Raw genomic sequence first — 19,939 nt, forward strand, 5'->3', positions numbered from 1 at the left:
AGCATAGGAGAGTAAAAAGAGCGAGAAACGGGCCGAAAACGGAGAAAATGGACCCACGTTGGAAATCAACATGGCCTGGACTTTCTCACACGGGCGTGTCATACAGCCATGTCCCTTTGGCAGGATTGAAGCACGACTTACACGGGTATGCTACACGCCCGTGCCTGTACAACAGCCTTGACCACGGGCTGGAATAATCACACGGGCGTGTCTCTGCCGAGCCTAAGTATAACCTTATTCAGAAAAGGCCAATTTTAAGGGCTCATAGGCATTCTAAAGCCTATTTAAACACCTAATGAGGCACTTAGAAGGGGGACGCAGAGTAGGAAGCAAGGAATTACTCAAAGAAAGCCGATTGATCTATTTCAGAAGCTGGATTCGTCATCAAGACTAAAGATCTCCCTTCAAGTTCCTTCAGAAGTTTTGGGTTTTCTTATTTTTTGTTATCTCTATGCTTTTGAGATGTTTTCTTTCATAAGTATGAACTAAACCCCCTAAATACGTAAGGGGAATCAAACCTATGACGGATCTTGTTATTATTATCTGAATTGTATGATAAATATTTGACTTGTTCTTAATTATGTGTTCTTAATTCTTGTTTTGATATTTCAGGATATTGATTCAAGTTAAGCTCTTATTTAGAGGAGGAATAGACCCTGTCTAAGAGTAAATTTGTCATAATTAAGCGAAGTTGATTGCACACCTAGAGATAGGGTGATAAGATTTTGTCAGATTAGGGTGAAACCTAATAAGGGAATCCATAGATCGAGTTAATGCAATTCTAGGGTGTTAATTAGAAAGATATTTCAATTATTCAACCTAGGGTTAGATGTTATTAGTCTCGAGAGAGAAAATAATATAACTTAGGGATTTCTACGGATCAAGTCAAATGAATAAATCGTCTGATTCAGAGTCAAATTACAAGTGAAGTCTAGGTGGATTTTTCCTTAGGTATTGTCTTAGTCAATCGAATTTCCCCAAAAGTATTTTCCCAAATTTTTTTTACGTGTATTCTTAGTTAATAATGAGTTTAGATAACCGAACCTCTTAATTTTTAGGCTAGATAATAAAAAGGAAGTAAATACTAGTATTCGTAGTTCCTTCGGGTTCGACAATCCGGTCTTGCTGAACTATACTACTGTTCGATAGGTACACTTCCCTTAATCGTGATAATAAGTTAGTATCAAGAATGATTCTTTCATAAATCTTTAAAACCTGTTACGAATATCATGTATCAAGTTTTTGGCACCGTTGTCGAGGAACTAGGATATTAGGAACACTTGATTTTTATTACTTTAGTCATTTTACTTTTATTACAATATAAATTTTTATTTTATTTTCTAATTCTTAATTTATTTTCTTCTAACAGGTTTTTCTAGTTTATGACCAGAAGAAAACCATCAGGACCGTTACTATTTGATAGTGAGCTTGATCGCACAGTTCGCAGAAACCAAAAAGATATAAGGCAAAGCTTACGATACACAGAGAAAGAGCTAGAGGACAATACTTCAACCACAACTGAGGAGATGCCTGAAAACCAAGAAAATCCATTACCTCCTGCAATTGCAGTAAATCAGAATCCTGCTCCACGCACTATGCATGATTATGCTAAACCTTCTTTAACAGGAACTGAATCGAGCATAGTTAGACTTGTTGTAGTTGCAAATACTTTTGAACTAAAACCCAACACAATTCAAATGATACAGCAATTTGTTCAGTTTGATGGTTTGCAGAACGAAGATCCCATCGCTCACTTGGCAAATTTTTTAGAATTTTGTGACACTTTTAAAATAAATGGCGTTTTTTATTACGCCATTCGCCTTCGGTTGTTTCCCTTTTCGTTGAGAAACAAAGTTAAACAGTGGTTGATTTCGTTACCACGAGGGTCAATCACTACTTGGGAACAAATGACCTAAAAGCTTTTATTAAAATATTTTTCACCGGCTAAAACGGCTAAATTATGTAATGATATCTCTTCTTTTGTGCAGATGGATTTAGAAACACTCTACAATACATGGGAGAGATACAAGGACCTCTAGAGAAGATGCCCTCACCATGGGTTACCACTCTGGCTATAGGTTCAAACGTTTCATAATGGCATGAATTCTTCGACTCGACAGATGATTGACGCAGCTGCTGACGGAACCATCAATAATAAGACACCTGAAGATGCTTATGAATTTATAGAAGAGATGTCACTGAATAATTATCAGTGGCAAGTCATGAGGATAAAGCCAACAAAAGCAGTCGGCGTTAACGTCGATTCAGTCACCATGCTCTCTAATCTAGTAGAACTCTTGAATAAAAAAATTGACGATTTTCTTAGTTCTTCACAGGTTCACCCAGTAATGTAGTGCGAAGCAAGTGGAGGTGGATCGAGCAATCCAGATTACCCACCCTATGGCCACAACATGGAAAACAAACAGTTAAATTACATGGGTAATAATCCTCGATCTCAAAATAATCTTTATAGTAATACTTACAATGCAAGTCGAAGGAACCACCCAAATTTCTTATGGGGAGGCCAAGGAAATCAGAGACCACCACCACCTCCAGGCTTCTAACAACTGCCCTACCAACAAGAGAAAAAGCTGAACCTTGAAGAGATGCTAAAAAATTCATATCAGTGCCAGAAACTCGTTTTCAGAATACTGAGACAGCACTTAAAAATCAACAAGCGTCGATCCAAGGGCTCGAAACTCAGATAGGTCAACTCATTAAATTGATATCTGAAAGACCACCAGGAAGCCTGCCAAGCAACACTGAATCTAACCCAAAGGAGCAACTCAACGCGATTTCCATTTAAGATGAGGAAGGGTTAGTTCCAAAACCAAGGCCAGAAACGGTGGTAAGCAAAGGTAAGAATAAGGTAGGCCAAAATGACCCAAAGCCGATAAGTACAGAATATAATCCTTGTGTGCCATACCTAAATGCAACAAGGAAAGACCGATCAGACGAACAATTTGGTAAATTCCTTAAACTTTTAAAGAATCTACATATTAACTTACCGTTTATTGAAGCCCTTTTACAGATGCCAAACTCAGTCAAGTTTTTAAAGGAGCTTTTAACAAATAAACGAAAGTTGGATGAGGCGTCGCATGTGGAGTTGAATGCAGTTTGCTCAGCCATATTACAGAATAAGCTACCCAACAAATTGAAGGATCCAGGGAGTTTTACGATTCCTTGTTTAATTGGTAGATTAGATGTTCATCATGCATTGGCTGACTTAGGGGCAAGCATTAATGTTATGCCTTATAAAATGTTTAAATAGCTAAGTCTTGGGAAACCCAAACAAACTAGGATGAGCATTCAATTGGCTGATAAAACCATTAGATTTCCTAGGGGTATCATTGAAGATGTTCTTCTTAAGATCGATAAATTTATATACCCAGTAGACTTTGTTGTTCTAGACATGGAAGAGGATAGTAACACACCTTTAATTTTAGGATGACCCTTTTTAGCGAATGCTAGAACCATTATTGATGTTCGTACTCACACTTCGTGGTGGAGATGAAACAATCACCCTTCAAGCTCGTAATTCAAGTAACACATCAAAAATTGAATGTAACCGTACAAATCATTCTACTAGTATTGATCATATGGTGACACCCTCTATGCAAGAAACAGTTTTGAAGAATATATATGAGCCGTGTTCAAACAACAACAAAGGACCTATATATGAAGAACGAAGGTTACAAATCGAGGAGCTAGATGAATGGCAGACATAAAAACTGAGAACACCCGATAAACTGAAATCGAGCCAGGACAAGCTCAATACCTCACCAAATCAACTTAAGGTTGGAGACAAAGTACTACTAGATGCAGCAGATCCTCGAATTGCCACTCCTGAACCTAATGAAGAAATCCCTCTTATGGTACTCAGTATTTTCCCATATGGTACAGTCAAGGTAATTCATCCCAAATTTGGCACATTTAAGGTAAACAATACCCGTCTTAAACCTTATGTTGATAAATTTGATAGCAGGGATGAGGAGTGTAAACTCCTCGCACCACCTTGACCATGCAGAAGAAAGGTAAGTCGAGCTTAGACTATAAATAAGCGCTTCTCAGGAGGTAACTCGAGCATTAACAATGTTAATTTCTTTAAAATTTTAGTTTTTAACGTCTAACATACTAATTGAATCATGGAACGCAGACTTTCAAAAGACCACAAAGCCAGGCACACGGGCGTGCATTAGGCCGTGTGAAAACACGGCAAGATTTTCTCCCTAACACGGGATGCGATAAGTTGCCACAACCGTGTGACATGGCCGTGGGCGAATCTGCCAAAACAAAATGGGCGTGAGACACGCCCGTGCCTCAAAACCATGGTTGAAACTAAGAATGTAACACGAGCATGCGACATGCCCGTGCCATCCACCCGTGGTCGACACTGTCAAAATGAACACGGGCGTGGACCTATGTACACGGACGTGGGAGAAGCGAACAAAGTAAGACACGGCTGTGTGCACCCACACGCCCAAAGAACCTGGGCGTGGGCCAAATGTCAGACGTGCCTAAATTTAAAATTCGCGAAACGCACAGGCAAAAATTAGGCCACACGAGCGTGTCCCACGGCCGTGTGCCTCAAAATCTATATAAACCCCTCACTATTCATCACCTCCCTCCCCAAAAAACCCTAGCCCTAGCTGCTGCAACTTCACATACCCTACCCACCACACCCGTGTGCCACCTATAACACTGATTCTGACGCCTCAAGCTCCTTCTTTTTGCGTTTGTTTACTCTTTTCTCTCTATTTTCTTTAAATATGTTGCTTATTTCATGACTCCTCTACTATATTGAACTATTTTGAACGAATATTCATAGTTAGAATATTAAAATACTCATGCTTGTTTAATAAAAATTTTTTTTAGTTACTACATTATGCTATACTCTTTCATTTTTCCTTGTTTCCTTGAAATTTATGCTTACTCACATGCATTCATTCATTATTTCTATAATCCTATAACTTGATATATTTAGTAGTTTTAGTTTCTATCATCTCATACGTAAATCTCATAAAATATTCATATTTAGCCTTGATTTTCCATACAATTCTTGGGGCATATTGGTTGAACTTTAATTTTTCAATGCAGGTACAATGTCGTCCTCACGTAGTAAGAAGACCGCTATTCCCGCCTCGAAGAAGTGGAAAGGAGCAATGTCATCCTCGGGTCCTATCACGGAGATTAGGCACTCGTTCTTCTAGGTTCTCTTGGGACCCCAGGAGGAATTATATCAGATATTAAGGGCCCAACCTCTAGGTGTAGGCTGCTGCATTGACTGGGACACACTCGAACAGATTTAATTGGCTGACGCGGTCTGAGCCCTCCTAACGACTGACCCATAACTCTTTTTTGATATCGTCGAGCCGGCGTATCTTGAGTTTACATTGGAACTCTGCTCGACGTTCTATCTTCAGACTGTCATGACAAACTTTGACGATCCTGGAATGGTCCAGTTTCACCTTGGCAGTCTAGTACGCCAGTTGAGCGTACCCGAGTTCGGGATTGCACTAGGGCTATACACGGAGGGAATCATGGACAATAATGAACTCAACACCCTCCACCGCCACATCCACTACTCCCCCTCAAAATGCTAGAGGGACCTCATCCATGCCTCGACCACTTACGACCCTAGCCGCTTCAAGGCATCGGCTCTTCCTCCATCCTTGAGGTATCTATACGCCATCTTGGCTCACACTCTGACAGGGAGACGAGAGAGCACCGGCGTCGTCACCACCCACGACGCCTATTTCTTATGGAGTATGAAAAATGGGCACGTCATCAACCTCGCCTACTTTATTGCCCTCGCCATTCGCCACCAGACGGAGCGGCACAGGAGAAGGTTCATCTCTATTGAGCCCTATGTGACTCAACTGGCTCGGTACTTCGGGCTCCTCAACACAGCAGCCCAATCATCCTCCCTTACTCTCACTTTCCAAATGTCCCCGCAGGGCATCTCGAGCATGCTAAGTATAAGGATGATCGAGAAACGACGTGGCACCTACCCTCCCCAATACCGGCTGGTCCAGTCCACCGAGGAGGAGGATCCAGAGGACATTACTGGTTATGTCCTTCCACCTCATGAGGACCCACCATCTCAGCCACCACCCCCCTCTCGTCTAATTCATGCGGTGGCTTCATACGCTAACATCTCTGAGCGCCTTACTCGATTCGAGCAACAGTGTTTTCAGTGCTTCGATAACATTGATGCTACTCTACAGCAGATTTGTCAGCACTTTCACATCTCACCGCCACCCCACCTCGCGAACTATCTAGCGATGAAGATGTTTAAAAACTTTTATTTATTATTTTATGTTGTTACTTTTATTCTATTTTAAGACTACTTTTTATTTTTCTTTAAGCTTATTTTTATTAGGTTTTATAATTATTATTTTACAATTTTTAATTTCGGCTATTTCATTACAAGTAATTATTCTTCTTTATATATTTCCTAAAACAGTTCCTGATTCTATCATAGTTATAAAGAGCTCCAAAGCTCACTATTACTTAGGAACTTGGAACTCCACTGGGAAAGGTTCTCCACGACTGCCATGCCCTACTCGACCATGACAATAGCCAACATGAGATATAATATTCTTTTGGCGTAGTATTTGTGGAACCCAACCTCTACCACAACCGGAGTATCCTCCTCCACCCTCATTATTACTTTGGCCGTTTATTCTCCATGACTCCAATTCAAGGAGTTCATTAATCATTCAGGAAGTTTCACTTTCAGGAAGTTTCACTTCTCTCCCTACCTTATGATTATAAATCTATCTTTGTCAATATATCTTTCTTTGTACATTTAGGGCAATGTACATCTTAAGTGTGGGGGGTCTTTTATATCATCATTAGAAATCCCTGGATTTTGTCTTATTCTCACGTGAATCACTCATATCACTATTAGAATGAATTTTTATTAATTTATGATTTTTATTGATATATCTTGAATTAAAACATAGGCATTTATACAATGATTGTTTAAACTTTAAGACATTAGGGAATCAAGCATGATAAGTTGATTTTTGAAGAATTAAAAACTATTAGGTTGTTTCCCTAAGTTTAGGTATTATCTTGAGTTGAAATTCACAAGTTTAAACATCAAAAAGCCATAATTTTTGTCAGAGCTTGAGCCTTTAGAGCATATTTTATTCCTTTCATGCTCACTTTCATTATGAGTGCGTCAGTTTTGATTTGTTATTCTAGAACTTGCTTGATTATGCATGTCAAGACCACACCATTTGATTTGATATGTCAAGATGATAAAGGCACTTAGGTTTAACCCAATCACTCCACAAAAGCCTACATTCATAATTAACCCTTAGTGAACCCTTTTGAGCCTAACAAACCATTAATTGATTTACCCTCAATATTAACCCATAACCCATTATTGTTGAAATCCCCTAATTTGGTCCCTATTTTTGTCGAGATTTGATTTGAACTAATTTCTTAGCTATGTTTTGTTCTTCTATATATTTGACTTGCTCTTAAAAAAAATTACTTCAATACATATTAGTAGTAATTCGTCGTTTTTGAGCTTGAGTGCTAATTCCATATTCTGAGAAAACGCTCACTTGTATTCAACTTTATTTTTCTAGCTAGGTAATTTTTCAATTCAATCTCGATTCTAACATCTTCTTTCAGCTTGTGACCACACCCCTAACCAAAGCCACGTTACAACCCTCTAAAAGACTTTTTTGATTGATGTATCAGCTCAATATATAGTGGTGGAGATTTGATTTTCAAGCAAGCCTATGGTAATAACTTTTCATATTGACTAATGAGTGCTTTTATTAATATCCTTAAACACCTTGAGTGATTTAAGTGAATCTTTAGTGAGAATGTTAAACTCTGTGATATTTTGATCAAAGGTAATCACTTAGATGAGGGGAGACACCTATGTTTTCGTGATAAAATGCTCAACTTGGAATGTTTGAAACTTTAATGTACTTTTAGTTGAATTTTCAATGTATGAGTACTTATGGATTATTTTGAGATATTATTGATAGGGATTATAAATTGAGAAGAATTTATTTTGATTATGAGTTAAGGATTTTTGCTTGAGGACAAGCAAATGCTTAAGTGTGGGGATATTTGATAAACCGTAATTTATACATATTTTTATCCCATGCTTAGCCTATTTATGAATGGTTTCTCCTTAGATTTCGTGAATTCGATGCTCCTAATCCTTTAATTTCATGTTTTATACTGAGGAGAGCATAGAAGAGTAAAAAGAGTGAGAAACGGGCCGTAAAAGGAAAAAAATGGACCCACGTGGGAAATCAACACAGCCTGGGCTTTCTCACATGGGCATGTCACACGGTCGTGTCCCTTTGGCAGGATTGAAGCATGACTTACACGGGTATACTACACGCCTGTGCCTATTCAACAGCCTTGACCACGGGCTGGAGTAATCACACGGCCATGTCACATGGGCGTGTCCCTGCCAAGCCCAAGTATAACTCTATTAGGAAAAAGTCAATTTTAGGGGCTCTTAGGCATTCTAAGCCTATTTAAACACCTGATGAGGCACTTAGAAGGGGGACGCAGAGTAGGAAGCAAGGAATAACTCAAGGAAAGCTGATTGATCCATCTCAAAAGTCGGATTCATCATCAAGACTGAAGATCCCCCTTCAAGTTCCTTCAGAAGTTTTCAGTTTTCTTATGTTTTGTTATCTCTATGCTTTTGAGATGTTTTCTTTCATAAGTATGAACTAAACCCCCTAAATACCTAAGGGGAATAAAACCTAAGACGGATCTTGTTATTATTATCTGAATTGTAATATTTGAATTGTTCTTAATTATGTGTTCTTAATTCTTGTTTTGATATTCTAGGATATTGATTCAAGTTAAGCTCTTATTCAGAGGAGGAATAGACCCTGTTTAAGAGTAAATTTGTCATAATTAAGCGGAGTTGATTGCACGCCTGGAGATAAGGTGATAAGATTTTGCCAGATTAGGGTGAAACCTAATAAGGGAATCCATAGATCGAGTTAATGCAATTCTAGGGTGTTAATTAGAAAGAGATTTCAATTATTCAACCTAGGGTTAGACGTTATTAGTCTTGAGAGAGATAATAATAAAACTTAGGGATTTCTACGGATCAAGTCAAATGAATAAATCGTCTGATTCAGAGTCAAATAACAAGTGAAGTCTAGGTGGATTTTTCCTTAGGTATTGTCTCAATCAATCGAATTTCCCCAAAAGTATTTTCCCAAATTTTCTTTATGTGCATTCTTAGTTAATAATTAGTTTAGATAACCAAACCTCTTAATTTTTAGGCTAGATAATAAAAAGGAAGTAAATACTAGTACTCGTAGTTTCTTTGGGTTCGACAATCCGGTCTTGCTGAACTATACTACTGTTCGATAGGTACACTTGCCTTAATCGTGATAATAAGTTAGTCTCAAGAACGATTCTTTCATAAATCTTTAAAACCTGTCACGAATATCATGTATCAATATGTGTTCGAATAAAGAGGAAATTTAAGAGGAAATTTAAGAGGATATGGAGGTGATGTTTGTTAAATAGCTCTACAAAGTAAATATAAAGATATAGGGAAATATGGTTCTTCAAAATTAGGATCAGAAGTTAGCACAATGAAGTATGTGGAAAAAAGGGGTAAATGCATGAAAACAATTGTGCACATTGCATGTAAAATAAACAGAAAGTTTGACAGTGCAAAAGAGTAGTCGTGTAAGTGATGTATTCGTAGAGCAAATATGCTCGTGTCTGTCATAGGTGAGTTTCCTAAAGTAGATAGTGTAACCTGGTAGACTAAGTCTGATCATGGTAATATCCATTAGCGAAAACTCCTAATCATAAAAATTTGTATCTGCCAAGTATGGCTTGTCGGTTTGTCAGTTCGAGTTTGAACTTTTATTTCTTGATAGTGGATATTGTGGGATGTATGTTCCAAGAGCTCACTAAGTTCTTACGAACTTACTCTATTTTTCCTTTTTAATTTTAGGTTTTTAGGTTGAACGTAGTGATGGAAGGGAAACACCATATCAACGTCCATTTATGATCCTTCTTTGTTTTCATGACTAACATGTACTTGTTAGGAGTACTATGATGATTGTTAGATGCTGCCATTTAAAAATCATTAAACTATATTTTGAAACGATGTTTTCTACTTTGAATGTTTACTGAGAGCCTTTTTGGCTTAAGATTAATTGTGGATTATGGTATTTTTGAATTAATTTGAGTAAAGTTTTAATCTACAAGCTCGAGTAATAACTCGAAAGGAAATTTTGTTTGATTTTATGAATAATTTCTAAGTTGCCTTCAAAGGCTATATACTCGTAACTTTAAACCGTTAAAGTGGCATGGTACCATTTTACATTTTGATTTCAATCATTTATGTTTTCAAGTTAGTTGAATACCCCTCTGGTAAATGGGTACCCACCTAAGCAAAATATTGGTTTAAAGGAAAGGTTTAATGTTTTCAATGGTTCTGCTCGTGACGCTCCATACCTGGATCCGATGAACGGGTCAAACGTGGGGTGTTACAAAACATATTTACAATTTAAGCATATAAATCATTCATACCATTCACTTATTATTATACACCACAAGCATATTGAGTTTCTGTTTAAGTTCTCAGAATTTATAAAGTTTGCAAATTTACATTTTTGTCTTCATACCTATTCAAACACTATTTAGCCTATGTACATGTCAAACTAAACCAAAATTTAGTGCCATACTCTTCTCTAAGCTTGGCAATATGATAAGATGAGCCGACCATGACCTCAGTTCTAGCTTTCCAAATCTATTTTCAACCTACATGTTAAAAATAAATGCATTAAGATGGTGAAGGCTTAGTAAGTACATCAAGAATTTTTTAAAAAATATTAGTTATATAAGCTACTATGCGTTACATTCATATATATTAAGTTTTGTTCATCACTATCATTAATTCAATTTTTTTCTTTTCAAACATTTACCATAACTTACCATGTTACATTTTTGTTTGTTTATACCACATTTTGTTTGGGCAAAACAAATACATAGTCATACCAAAGTGCATTAACAGAACGGAGATGCACCAAAGTGCAATTTCAGAACGGAGGGAACTGAAGTGCTAAAAAACAGAGGGTGCGCTAAATACCCTTAATTGCATGCCATATATATATCCTAATAGTTCACATCTCATCTACATGGGATTTACTTCCAACGAATTGCAGCATTTTATATGTTTCAAAAGATACACTGTAATTTGTAACTTTTCACCATTTAGTCCTCGATTATATATATGTCAAACTTGTAGATTTCATCACACAATTAATATTCATAACATCATAACTTTAATATATTTCATATAAACCCTCTTTTAACATTTCAAATTATTATGACATATTTTACTTTCTTTTCAATTTAGTCTCTTTTTTACCAATATTATACTTCATTTTTACATCATAAAATAGAATATACATAATTTACATAGATTTCCATAGATTTCCATCAACAATTATTTCATAAATTCATATAATACTAGTAATTAAAACATCTAAATAGCACAATTTTTTGCTAAATTAAAACTAAACAAGGTAAAATTCTAGAAGTACTTACAACCAAAGCTTGGATAATAAGGTGACATTTCTTCTTACTTCTTGATCACCTCTTTTCCTTTTTCTTCAATTTGATCCTCACCCTTCTTCTCTTTTCTTCAATTCCATATCAAAATATATAATATATTCTGTTAAAACCACAATCAAATAACTTTTCTATGTTATTTTATTGAAATAAACATGTATGCCATGAAGATTTCATCCTCTCTTACCTTAGTCACTTGAAATCACAACCTTATTCTTACTTTCTCTCTCCTTCAATACATATATGAAGACTCTTCTCATGAAATTAAGGTAACTAGTAAACTCCTCTATTGATTTTGCTAAGGAAACATGAAAGAAACTTGAAGAAATAAGCTTGGAAAGGTTCAACAATTATGGAAAGACCTAAATGTAATAAAAACAAAAGTCCAAATGATGGAGGAAAATGGTGGTGGCGTGGGAATGAGAAAGATGAATGACTTTTCATTTTTTTATTCAATTTTCTACACAATTCCACTAACATATCTCTTAATTTAATAATCAATTTTTATTAATTTGCAAATTAATCCACCAATCTCATTTCAACACAATTTCTTCCTTTAATTAGTATGTTTCCATAATTATTTAATTTAACTAATTACCATTTTGTCCTTTACCTTTTTCCATAATACCATATGTGAAACATACCTTATTTTAGTAAAACTTCACTCCTAGTCCTTACTCCTTTTTCCACCAATTCCATGTAATCATTTCAAAATTTTGATTTTCTCACTTTTGCCCCATCAATTTTTATTTTCCTACAATTTAGTCAATGTCCTAAATCAAGTTTTCTCATCTAATAAGCATTACTTAATTTCTTATTAGCTTTAACTATTTTCTAAATTGACACTCAAAATTCCTATTTTATATTTTTCGAAAATTTCCTAATATTTTCTAACCCGATATATCATTGTACCCAGCTCCGAGGCATAACCTGGATTTTACATGAGTTTCATTTCATATCAAACCATGGTGATCGAATTTGGTTGGTTAAGGAAGGCATGAGATCGACATGTATTATCTATTAAGGCTTATCTTATGGATTAAAGTAATGATTTTATTTGGAAAATAAGGTTGTGTCTTGGAATATATTTTGGAGGATTTTATCTTGAATTATATTGCACCAAAATAGAGTATTTATCTCTACAAAATCTTATTTGGAAGGCTACCTCAATTGGCCTATAAATACGCAGCTTATTCACGTGAATGGATGCACCTTTTCGAAAAGTGTTTCATGTTGATATCATTGGGATCTTTGCTATGATGTTTCTTGTATTTTACATTCATATTATAGGCATTCTTTGAGAGGATTTATATCTGATTGTAAGTGAAGTTTTGGGTGAGTGGATGTAACAAGTTACGACTAGCTATTGAAGCTACAATTACTTATTTGTGTAATGGTAGATTAGGCTTTAACCAATAGATTGTTAGATTAATTGTTGAATAAATCATTTACTAAGTAAGACTCCACAAAATAGGATTGTTTTCGAATTGCGTAAATAAACCTTGTGTGCTTATCTCTCTTTACTCTCCTTATCTGTATTGTTTTTATTTCTGTTCACAACCTTGTCCAAAATCGTGTTTGAACTAGTTGTTTAGAGAATTGTTTGAAAAAGAAGCAATCTGTCTATTTATTTTCAAATCTCTTGTGCAAGGAAATGAATTTTTTATTTATAATCTTGAACTTCTTGAATATTGATTAAAAATTTAGCATTTTTATTTAGAAATTATTGTTACTAGTGTGATTATTATGAATCTTGTGTTTGAAAATTGATATATTGCATTCTAGTAACACCAAAAAGCACTTAAATGATTTTCTTTTACTTGTTATATATCGGTTTCACGAAAACTTTTTCTTTTAGTTATTGTTTAGTGTTATAATAGTCTTATATTTAACCCATATACATTGGTTTATCAAAGGTTAATATTATGTATTAATTTATATGACTTTTATAAACATTTTAATTTTTTAAAATTAACCCAAAATCTAAATTTTCTAATTTAACCCCGCCTAGACAAGGATATTGACTTAGATTTTGTTGAAGGTTGGATGGATCCAAAACAGGTTGCTACAAATGTCATGCTACACTAAGAGGAACTAAACGAAGCTGGAATCCGAATTTTGTAACCGGAGATATTTTATTTCTTGTAAATGTTGTTTAGGCTGTTTGATTAGCAACACAAAGGTAACTTCAGGAATTTACTGAAATCATCTAAAATGAATTAAGATCCAAGATTTATATGAATGAAACCGTTCATAATTTTGAGCTTAACATATTTTCTGTATCCCAAATAATTTATCACATTTGTCATTCTTGCTTAGATTTTTTGTCCCCTGATTTCTCAAATTAGGTTAAGCATGCAAATTATATATATATATATATATATATATGATATTTTGTAATATGAGTTTTGGAATGTAATTCAATTTTGATAGTTGAATTTCAAAAATGTTGTTTTTGTTCGGCTATAAATAATTTGTTTGATTGTTTTTCATGAAATTATTATAAAATTAGGAGAGGAAATGATAACAACAAAGTCTGAACGTTGGTCTTTAAAGTGTCCAACCATTGTTATTGGGAAAATTAATAAAAACTGCTTTATATAATTCGGTAACCCTAAATATATGCTTTGTTTTGCTTTTATCTCCTAAAATCACCATACTCTAACCTTATCAATGAGAGTTATACATAGCATTATCGACATCTACTTAAAAATATAAATACTTGTTATTTTTTATTTACTACAAACGTTTGGATATCTCTAACATACAACATACCTATTGTCATAGGAGTAATTAATTGTAGTTTTTTAATCTATCAGCATCTGGTTTTTTACTTTAATTTGTGAAATTTTGTTTAGATTAATTAAATTTTTTTCCATCATATATGTGAGTAGAATGATTGAAATATTATTAATTTGAAGATTTTAAAGTTTATAGACTATGAATGACATCAATATAGCATCGAGAGCCACCAAAACAGCCTGCTTTGCTCTCAATGCCCTCAACAGCAGCCCCGCTCTTCTTATAATTTTTCTAATAAACGTCACTTTAATTATCTTTTTCATATATTATATTGTTACGTTGCGTCCGAATTATCCAAGTAAAGATTGTAATTATTTTGTGCTCATATTTTGGAATCTTGCAATTTCAGCCTAGTTATAGCAACCTACATGTGTCATATGTAGTAAATAATTTGTTATATACAAATATAAATATAAACCTTAGTTCTTTATTCAATCCAAATAAAACCCCAAAAAAATGCAAAATACATATTGATATCTTGTTATTCATACACAAATTCATGTAAACCAGAGAGGGTATAATCCATTTGAACTGCTCATTTATCTTCAGAGAAGAAATGGTTAATGGCTGGCATGACTTCAGGGGGACGTGTTCTTAGGAATTTACGAAGCCCATGTTCTGCATATTTTTCTCCTTCCTTATAGTTTTCTAGCACTGCTTGGCTACGATCAGATTTGTTGATCCTGCAAAAAATTAACAATTTTGAGACCCAAAAATATACTTGTTTACGTAAGAAAAATTATGATTAAAAAACAAAAAAGTACCTGACAGCAGGATTTAAGAAAACGTTCCTTGTAAGTTGAAAGATACACATGCTAGTTACAAAGGCCATGGCTCCTACTAGAGGGTACACCTAAGAAAAAAAAAAGCCAATTAACCAAAGAAAATAAAATAATAAAATATAAATTATTCATTTTGTCCATACCTCTGCCTTCATCCAACGCCCCATAATGAACACTTTTTTCTTTTTTCGTGTGGTTGGTGAAAATAAACCTTGAAAAACTGTAGGGTGGATTTGTTTTGTATAGGCAGAATTTGGTGATTGAAAGTGCAATTTGAGTATTTATATGAAAAAGGCAGGCCAGGGAAGTTTACGATGGCTGGTTGGCTTGACCTGTATTTCAGTGGGCTACATTTAATATTTTGACTTAACCCTTAAAATGAGACCCAAAACCATGTGCTAAAGCCTATGGTTTTTTCTTGAGTTGATAACTTTGGAATATATTATCTTTTATTGCCTTATTGGCCTTGACTAATTTGGGTTTCTTTGAATTTAATGACTCTATAGAATGTTCCCAGTTCGTTTTTAGAACAAATCCAATTAGAACTTTTTAAAAAAAAATTAAATTTAGTAATCCCAAGGAACTAAGAAGATCATTTCCTTTCTTTCTTGATATTAGAAATTTCTTAAGGACATGGACTTTTTCTGTGTGGCTGTTCCAAATATACCCATCATTACAATCGGTTAATTTCTTAAGTTGCTATTCAATTAAAAAAGAAAATTCAACCTAAGCTTATCTCTCACATCTTTGATGACATTTATTATAGTATGAAATTAACAAATCAAATTATATTTGGACAGATTCACTATAAAGATCAAATTCATGCCATTACCTAATATCTTCTTCATGCGTTGCTTACAGTTCTGTTAGAAGCGTGGCCGTAAACATGACAGTACTAAGAACTCATTAACAACTCCATATCCCTCAAACAAAAGGGTGATCTTAGCTACACATGCCTTGCAATGATGTCCCAAACCCTACCAACTCAGATTTCACCTGCAATGTGTAAATGTATATACCTACTCTTGTATTGTATGAGTTAAATTAAGAGAGGACATTGGTTAAAGTTTGCACCCCAATGCTGCTTCGGCTTCAGAAAGTTAAAAAAGTTTCATATTATTGGGCTCTGCCTGTGCTCATCAGGGTGTCTGCTCAGATTGATAGCTCCATTAGAAGTTTCTTAGTTGGTTCAGTTAGAGAGAGAGAAAGGTCTCAACTGTCAACCATGAATGGCCCCAATTCAACACAAAGTACCCAAACCTAACGGCTATACCTGATCCTGTTCCAACACAAAATATTTACATACTAGTATATATAACAAATGGTTTTGCTTTCTTTCGCATTACACTATGACAAACAGATTTACATTCCACTAATTAGGAACTTTTCCCCCCTAAGGCCTTAAAAATACAAATGCAATGCAATGATATACAAAAGTAACGGAAGGAAGGGCATGGTTAGAAAGTAGTACCAGCCTCCTTCCTCAGTAGTCATCAGTTCGACAACCATCTTCCTCTCATTGCTCCCCGCACCTTCTACAGAAACTGCAAGTTGCAAATCAACATTCTTCAATGATTATTGTCCTACACATTACTTTTCCAAGTATGTTTATCTGATTGGTACATGCCCATTTCATAATCATAGTTCTTTAGTTAATCCATCTAATGGACACATCTCAATCAAATAAAGGAATTGTTTTACTTGAATCGGCATTCCATTTGAGTACCATCATTGAAGGCAGTTTCTTCAATCATACTCCACTTAAAATCTCATCTCTACCATCTCCATCACCTTCAACATTGCATCCTAATTCACTGATCACATGACCTCATTCTTCTCATCTCCTTCACCATAACTGCCAAAATTTCAAGAAAACAGCAATCATGTAAGAAACGTGGTCTTGCAAAATACAACATTTGTCTCATTGAACGCTTTGATTTGAGCAACTTGATCCAATTAATAATCTGTTTACTAAATCACAAAAAAACAGAAACCACAAATCAGGAGTCAAATATTAATTGTCACCATTTGCTTAGTGCTGTTCTTTCTATTGGATACAGACAATAGAGACTACGAAAAGAGCTTGTAGTTAAATGACCTTTAAGTTCAATTCTTGACAAGTATTAAACAGAACAGAAAATATCTTAAGTTGATTTGAAGTTAGAAAAGTATAGAATTACACAGATAGGACAGAGCATTTGAGCCAATGCTCAAACATACCTAAACATTTGCTTGTGTTGTTGATCAACTTGTTTTGTAAATCTTGAGCAGCTTCAATCATGCCTTGAGTGTTGTAGGCTTGAATCATAGTTGCAAAAGTGATGTTATCCGGCATGCATTTTTTCTCTTTCATCAACATAAACAATTCAGCCATCCTTTTAATGTCATCAACCTGACCATAGGCACTGATGATACAGTTAAAAAAAGGGGTATCGAGTATCACATCAGAATTCTCCACCTGCCTCAAAATTGAACCAACCTTCTTAATTAACCCAGCCTTAGAGTAAGCACTAACAAGAGAACAATACGTAATAGCATTTGGCTTCATTCCTTTATGCTTCATTTCCTTGAAATATTCCTCCATCTTCTCAATCTTTCCGGCCTTTCCTAATACTTCAATAACAATATTATAAGTAACAATGGTGGGGGAGAAAAATCTTTTACTCATGAACTTCATGACCGAACCCATCTTCTCATACATGCCTGTTTTCCCAAAAGATTTAATAAGGATGTTGAAAGTGTTAATGTCAGGTCTTATCCCCATTAGCTGAAATTCTTCATACCACTTTTCCATCTTCTCAATCTGCCCACTGTTTCCATAAGCCCCAATAATAGAATTGAAGGTGAAAATATCAGGCAGGGAATCACCACTTTCAATCATATCTGTCAATAAGTTCCCCATATCCTCAAACAATTCAGCCTTACCATATCCATCAATAATAGTATTGTATGTAACAGTGCTAAACCCAATTCCTAGATAAGACATCTCTGCAAGAATTCTACTGATGAGATCAAAGCGGCGATGTTTCACACAAGAGTCGATTAGAATGGAGTAAGTATATACATCAGGTTTGCAGTCAAAGACTGATTTCATATCTTCAACAGCAGAAAAAGCCTTGTCAATGAGGCCACTTTTGCCATATGCATGTACAAGAGCAGTATAGACATCAATGGCGGGTTTAAGTCCTTCCGAAAGCATTGTTTCGAATAGCAAACTGGCTTGCTCGGGTTGCTTGCATTTACCCAACATCACTATCAATTTTGTGTATGTTTGGCATCTAGGCTCGTACCACTGTTGCTTGCGTAGAAGTGCAAATATCTATGAAACAAGCGAGTAATAAAATATGTTGTAACCCATCTTATATAAATATTATTTACGAAGTAAGGCAAAACAGTTGACAGGAGAAGAGAATGAAACAACCCAGTCCATAAATGACAAACCTCAAGAGCAGAGTACCAAGCGTTGTCCTTTATGGCTTCATCGAGAGCCTCCAAGACAGCCTTAGGCCAAAGCCTCTTGCGCTGCTTCTTGGACTTGGCTTTCCTCCCAATGCCTTCAATAGCAGCCTCCCTTCTTATAATCCGAGACAATGCGTCCTTGGAATCTTTCTGGGACCCCGTCAGGCAGTACACGGAGCTTCGGTTTGATGAGCAAACGAGCTGTTGAGGGCGGATTTTTGTCGAACAAGTGGTGGGCGGTGAGGAGACTGACAGGGGGCAACTTAAGTTGACGGCGCTAAGGGGACTTCGCAGCATTGGTGAGTGAAATACAAGCTGATAGTAATAAAGAAGTTACGAAAATGAGAGGCCGGAACGGAAGGGAAGCATGGGAAAGGGAGTCAGGAATTAATGAGTCGATCCATTAGATGTGAGATGAGGTTTCATCGATGAGCCGAGACCCCAAATTTTGGAATATTTTTATATATACACAATTTTCTTTCAAAAATATATTAATACAATTATGCAGTAGTGAGTTACGAAGAAAAGAAGCAATCAATTCAAGATCAGTCGTTAATCAGCAATCCCAAGACGTTGAAAGAAGACCTCAGTTAGTGTCAGTAGGCATGTCCCATTTAATTCATAACAAATTCTAACTACATTTATTAACCAAAAATAACTAATAATAAATGTTGGAACATAGCTTCTTCTTTTTTTAAATAATGGGTTAATGCAAAATTTGGGTTTGAATTTGCTAATGGGATTTAAATGTTTTCAACTTAATATCATATTAGAATTTAAACTTTTTAAGAAAATATCAATGATTAATTTAGATAGAAAAAATTTAATTGTTAAATTTAAAGATTAACTTGAATAAAAAATTACAAGTCATATTGCAAGAAATATGTTCAAAGACTAAAATAAAACAAAAACAAAATTTGAAAATAATTATCAAGTACATGCTCTAAATATTGTACTAATCCAAAATTAACATTGGTAAAAGTATATATTTAGAGTTTATGGCTTTTGAACTTCCTTGAACCCTTTATATTCAAGCACTAAAATCATTTCTTTTTTACAATTAAACTCATTAGAGATACTTTATCATGTCTATTAATTTTTATACAATGTCTAAAATTAACTATAGCCCTCAACCCTTAAAATATGATAATGCACCCCACATCTTCTTATACTAACAACTTATACTAACAACAAAACAATAGTTTCTTGAAATCAACATATTTGCATTATCAACGGTATATTTTAACATAAGGACAAATTTTTTCAATCCAAATATACCCAAAATATTTCCATAT

General features: G+C 35.0%; 2 protein-coding genes and 1 non-coding gene across 5 annotated transcripts; all 3 read right to left on the minus strand.

Moving 5' to 3' along the window:
- Window positions 1–1,955: 1,955 nt before the first annotated feature.
- On the minus strand, window positions 1,956–2,062 carry LOC128279719 (small nucleolar RNA R71). The gene has a single exon (XR_008269916.1). It is a non-coding gene; the product is annotated as a small nucleolar RNA R71 (small nucleolar RNA).
- A 12,748-nt stretch (window positions 2,063–14,810) lies between these two features.
- Window positions 14,811–15,464, minus strand: LOC108469358 (uncharacterized). The gene is made up of 3 exons (XM_017770249.2): window positions 15,329–15,464; window positions 15,168–15,256; window positions 14,811–15,086 (listed from the first exon to the last, which is right to left on the minus strand). The coding sequence occupies exons 1-3, from the start codon at window positions 15,350–15,352 to the stop codon at window positions 14,939–14,941; spliced, it is 261 nt and encodes an 86-aa protein (XP_017625738.1). The 5' UTR covers window positions 15,353–15,464; the 3' UTR covers window positions 14,811–14,938.
- Window positions 15,465–15,872: 408 nt separating this feature from the next.
- LOC108467984 (pentatricopeptide repeat-containing protein At3g53170) lies at window positions 15,873–19,277 on the minus strand. 3 transcript variants are annotated; one of them, XR_008286988.1, is made up of 4 exons: window positions 18,627–19,277; window positions 17,406–18,504; window positions 16,657–17,040; window positions 15,873–16,464 (listed from the first exon to the last, which is right to left on the minus strand). XR_008286988.1 is itself a non-coding variant. In XM_017768827.2 (3 exons), exons 1-3 carry the CDS (start codon window positions 18,939–18,941, stop codon window positions 16,997–16,999), a joined length of 1,458 nt encoding a protein of 485 aa, XP_017624316.1. In that variant the 5' UTR covers window positions 18,942–19,277; the 3' UTR covers window positions 16,463–16,996. The 3 variants fall into 3 exon arrangements, 1 of the variants encoding a protein (XP_017624316.1); XR_001868945.2 differs by having other exon boundaries at window positions 16,463–16,729; window positions 16,912–17,040; XM_017768827.2 differs by having other exon boundaries at window positions 16,463–17,040.
- Between the last annotated feature and the right edge of the window lie 662 nt (window positions 19,278–19,939).

The sequence above is a fragment of the Gossypium arboreum genome, chromosome 8 (genome assembly GCF_025698485.1).
Source record: "Gossypium arboreum isolate Shixiya-1 chromosome 8, ASM2569848v2, whole genome shotgun sequence".
NCBI lineage: Eukaryota > Viridiplantae > Streptophyta > Magnoliopsida > Malvales > Malvaceae > Gossypium > Gossypium arboreum.

Excerpts from the sequence above, each read along its gene's own strand:
- LOC108469358 (XM_017770249.2), bottom strand. The coding sequence starts at position 15,352 with ATGGGGCGTTGGATGAAGGCAGAG. Across the intron at positions 15,257-15,328 it reads GGCGTTGGATGAAGGCAGAG|GTGTACCCTCTAGTAGGAGC; the intron begins GTATGGACAAAA and ends TTTTTTTCTTAG. Across the intron at positions 15,087-15,167 it reads TTCTTAAATCCTGCTGTCAG|GATCAACAAATCTGATCGTA; the intron begins GTACTTTTTTGT and ends AATTTTTTGCAG.
- LOC108467984 (XM_017768827.2), bottom strand. The coding sequence starts at position 18,941 with ATGCTGCGAAGTCCCCTTAGCGCCGTCAACTTAAGTTGCCCCCTGTCA. Across the intron at positions 18,505-18,626 it reads CTTGGTACTCTGCTCTTGAG|ATATTTGCACTTCTACGCAA; the intron begins GTTTGTCATTTA and ends CTTGTTTCATAG. Across the intron at positions 17,041-17,405 it reads CAACACAAGCAAATGTTTAG|TTATGGTGAAGGAGATGAGA; the intron begins GTATGTTTGAGC and ends AAATTTTGGCAG.